Source organism: Rhinopithecus bieti, unplaced genomic scaffold (genome assembly GCF_001698545.2).
Source record: "Rhinopithecus bieti isolate Rb0 unplaced genomic scaffold, ASM169854v2 scaffold_51744, whole genome shotgun sequence".
Taxonomy (NCBI): domain Eukaryota; kingdom Metazoa; phylum Chordata; class Mammalia; order Primates; family Cercopithecidae; genus Rhinopithecus; species Rhinopithecus bieti.
Genome location: NW_016820159.1, coordinates 246,233 through 249,895, shown reverse-complemented (window position 1 = coordinate 249,895; position 3,663 = coordinate 246,233). Strand labels below are relative to the sequence as shown.

Sequence of the window (3,663 nt, the reverse complement as noted above, 5' to 3'; positions counted from 1 at the left end):
AAAAAAAAAAAAAAAAAAAAAAAAAAAGTGGTAGGAGGGAAGTGATCCAAGACAACTTGAGAACATGGTCAGAGAGAGAAAAGATGGTGTGTAGATGCTGGGAAGGGCAGGAGGTTATTCCAGGGAATGACAAGTGCAATAATGTGGCCTGGACGTGTGGTTAGAGAGGAGGTGAAGGCTTCCGGAGTTGGGCAGGTGAAAGAATCATGAAACTGGGCCTGGAAATTCTTCCAAGATTAATTCATTAATTCATTAATTCATTTATTTAACACATTTGTTTTAAGTGTCTTCCAGTGTCTTCCACACGCCAAGCAGTGTTCTTGGCATTGGGTGAACCAGCTGAACAAGCCCCTGGTGCCATGGGGCTTACCTTCCAGCAGGGGGAGAACTACACAAACAAGGCCAGGTTAGAGGAGCGTGCAGGCTCACAAGCCTGTAGGCACAATCCTGCAATGCCAAAAGTTCTGAAAGCATAAGGTTGTTTTTCATACTTTGGAGCCCAAACTCAATAGGTGACAAAACCTGACCTGCAGTAGTGTGAGGCTACTTATAGTCTTTATTCACACTTGGTGTGAATTTTCATATCTTTCACTTCAGAAATATTAATGTTTCATTACCATGCTCCAGGCCTTTCTCAATAGATATATAATATAGACTATATAAAGAGTTATGTTTGACTAGTTTTTTAAAAGAGTTACGTAATATCAGTTACATGTCTTCCTTTCTCAAATTGAAAAAAACTCTGAATTCCACAGCACATCTGGCCCTAAGGCTGGAAAATGGATTATGGACATGCAAGTGCTATGAAGAGAATTCAAATATGCAATGGGATAGTGTCTAGGTGGCTACAGTTTGAATATTTAGGGAGGACCCCTCTGGGAAGGTGATATTTAAGCTTAGTTCTGAATGAAAAAAATAATAAAGGCAGTCATACAAAGATCAGGGGAGAGCATTCCAAGCAGAGGGAGCAGCTAATGCAAAGATGAACACAAAGGAGGCCACTGTGGCTACAGCATATTAGGCCGGATGAAGAGTGCTATAAATTGATGGAAGTACTTCATGTAGATAGGAAAATTGTGAGTCCGGTGTGCTAAACCCTTTGGTAAATACTGTGTAGTGATTATGAGTGTGGTGGCTGTCAACAACTAGAAGGCCTGGAGGGGAATCTTTCTGGGTGAGAAAGCAGGTGGGGGGAGATATTTCAGATAGAGAAAACATAAAGAAGTTATGAGGCTGAAATGGTAGGCTAAGATTTATGGCCTCAAGACCTTGGTTTGAGGAAAAGTATAGAAGGAAGACAGATTAGATATCTGGGGCTCAAGACTCTAATGACATAGCTTCTGGTAGCTGGCTGAAAGATGTTCTAGGATGACCAAGACCTGGGTCTTAAATAATAGTCTCTGGTTGAAGTCCAATCTGCAGTGTGTGATCTGGGCTTTTGGACTTAAAATAAATTAGACAAAGATAGAGGACAGTAGCAACGCCTGAACTGATGAAAGATGTTTTTGCCTCTTTAGGTTTGTGCTTCTCAGCAGCTGTCCTAGAATGTCTGTCTCCAATCGTCTCTCTTAGCGGCTCTCCACATTCATCTCTCTGTGATCCTATCTGGCATCTCTCTTCCTATCTATCTCAGCCTCAACATATTTCTCTTTACATGGGTCTCTGTAACTCAGACTCCTCATCTTTGGATCTCCTTGTCTGAATGTCCCAGAATCTGGTTCCGTCCATTCGTCTGTGTCTGTACTGTAATTCTCTTTCTCCAACTGGACTGTGCCCTCCTGGAAGGCATGAATCTTTTATTATTCCGCTGGGTATCCCAGGTGCCCCGCACACAGTCTAGCATATAGGAGTCTCAAATACATTCATACTCGAAGGCAGGCTTTTTCAGAGGAGAAAGGCACCCGTTCTCAATATCCACCCCTCTTCCCCCACGCGGAGCGGGCCACTTGCCAAAAGGCCAGCTAGAGAGTAGGGCGAGGGGTGTTGCGGTATTGCACTGCTGCTATTGGTCTCTTTCCCCAGTTGAAATAACTCTCTGGGGATACCTTAGCAGGAGGAATTCGCCCTCTGACCAAGGTACTAAAGTACCAGGCCACGCCCCCACGTCTCACGCGGCAGCGGCAGACGCCCCGCTGCTTCGCAACCGCCCCTTCCGCCGCTTCGCCTCGGCCAATCAGCGAGCGCCTGCGCCCCCATCCCGTGGAGTGGCCGGCGACAAGATGGCAGCAGCGTGTCGGAGCGTGAAGGTAGGTTCTTTGCCTCTGTTGCTTGCCCTCCTTTACGGGCCGGGTCAGCGCGGCCGTGGAACTAGTAGAAAGAGATCGGTTTCGGGGGAAAGGGTCATGCTTATGTAGGCCTGGTATTGTGGCCGTTGGGCTCAAGAGGTGAAAATCAACACTCCGCGGCGCATCTATCTGTCTGTCTGTCTGTCTGTCTGTCTATCTATCTATCTATCTATCTATCTATCTATCTAGGGTCACGGGACGGGCTGTCTGGGGATGAGATTCCCCCTGCTCCCGAGGAGAAGCGGCACACCTGGTTTACCCGCAGGGGTGACCACTACCGCTCCCCTCCCCGCTTCTCCTCAGAAGCCTGGAGAACAGGCAGGTGACAGCGTGGGGATGGTCTGGTCAATGTAACAGCTGACCCTGACCATGTCCCTTTTGACAGGGCCTGGTGGCGGTAATAACTGGAGGAGCCTCGGGCCTGGGCCTGGTCACGGCGGAGCGACTGGTGGGGCAGGGAGCCTCCGCTGTGCTTCTGGACCTGCCCAACTCGGGTGGGGAGGCCCAGGCCAAGAAGTTAGGAAACAACTGCGTTTTCGCCCCAGCCGACGTAAGTGGGGTCACCTCTCCTCTCCCAGGGTGTGCATGAGGTCACCAATACCAGCCTGGGAACCTGTGGGGGTCCCTCCCATAAGGGTCTCCTCTATGGGGGCGGTGGACCCATCTCCTTGTCTCTTGTGGCCTGAGCCTTCAAGCACTGTGAGACCACCTGTGATAAGGATTCTCTAAAGCTGGGATTCACAACAATGGGGATGGTGATTGGACATAACAATCTCCTGGAGGAGTTATGTATGGTTTGAAAATGCATATTGTGCCTTGTAATTTTATATTTACAAAGTCAAAAAACTTGTTTTCATGAAACAAACTACAGAAAGTAAAACTTGATGAAATCATCTTAGCAGGTAAGGATACAAAAAAGCTAGTTTATCTTCCTATCAATAATTCTCACAACAGGGTTATTTTTTATTTTATTTTGAGATGGAGTCTCGCTCTGTCACCCAGGCTGGAATGCAGTGGCACAATCTCAGCTCCTTGCAACCTCCACCTTCTGAGTTCAAGCGATTTTCCTGCCTCAACCTCCCAAGTAGCTGGGATTACAGGCACCCGCCACCACGCCCAGCTAAATTTTTTTGTATTTTTAGAAGAGATGGGGTTTCACCATGTTGGCCAGGCTGGTCCTGAACTGCTGATCTCAGGTGATCTGCCCGCCTTGGCATCCCAAAGTACTGGGATTACAGGTGTGAGCCACTGCACACGGCCTCACAACAGGGTTGTATTAGTGCTCTGATCCACAGCAATTAAGAATCTTCAGGAGCATGTGAATTTATCAAGAGGGTATTGATTTGAAAATGTTTTGCAACATTGCTCTACATTACCT

At 47.5% G+C, this 3,663-nt stretch overlaps 1 protein-coding gene across 1 annotated transcript in view; it reads left to right on the top strand.

Moving 5' to 3' along the window:
* The first annotated feature begins 2,143 nt into the window (after nt 1–2,143).
* Nucleotides 2,144–3,663, top strand: part of HSD17B10 (hydroxysteroid 17-beta dehydrogenase 10) — a 3,576-nt gene continuing 2,056 nt past the window's right edge. The window contains exons 1-2 of the mRNA XM_017859633.1: nt 2,144–2,246; nt 2,671–2,835. Coding sequence (XP_017715122.1) covers nt 2,220–2,246; nt 2,671–2,835 — 192 coding nt within the window. The 5' untranslated portion in view covers nt 2,144–2,219. The remainder of the gene's footprint in view (nt 2,247–2,670; nt 2,836–3,663) is intronic.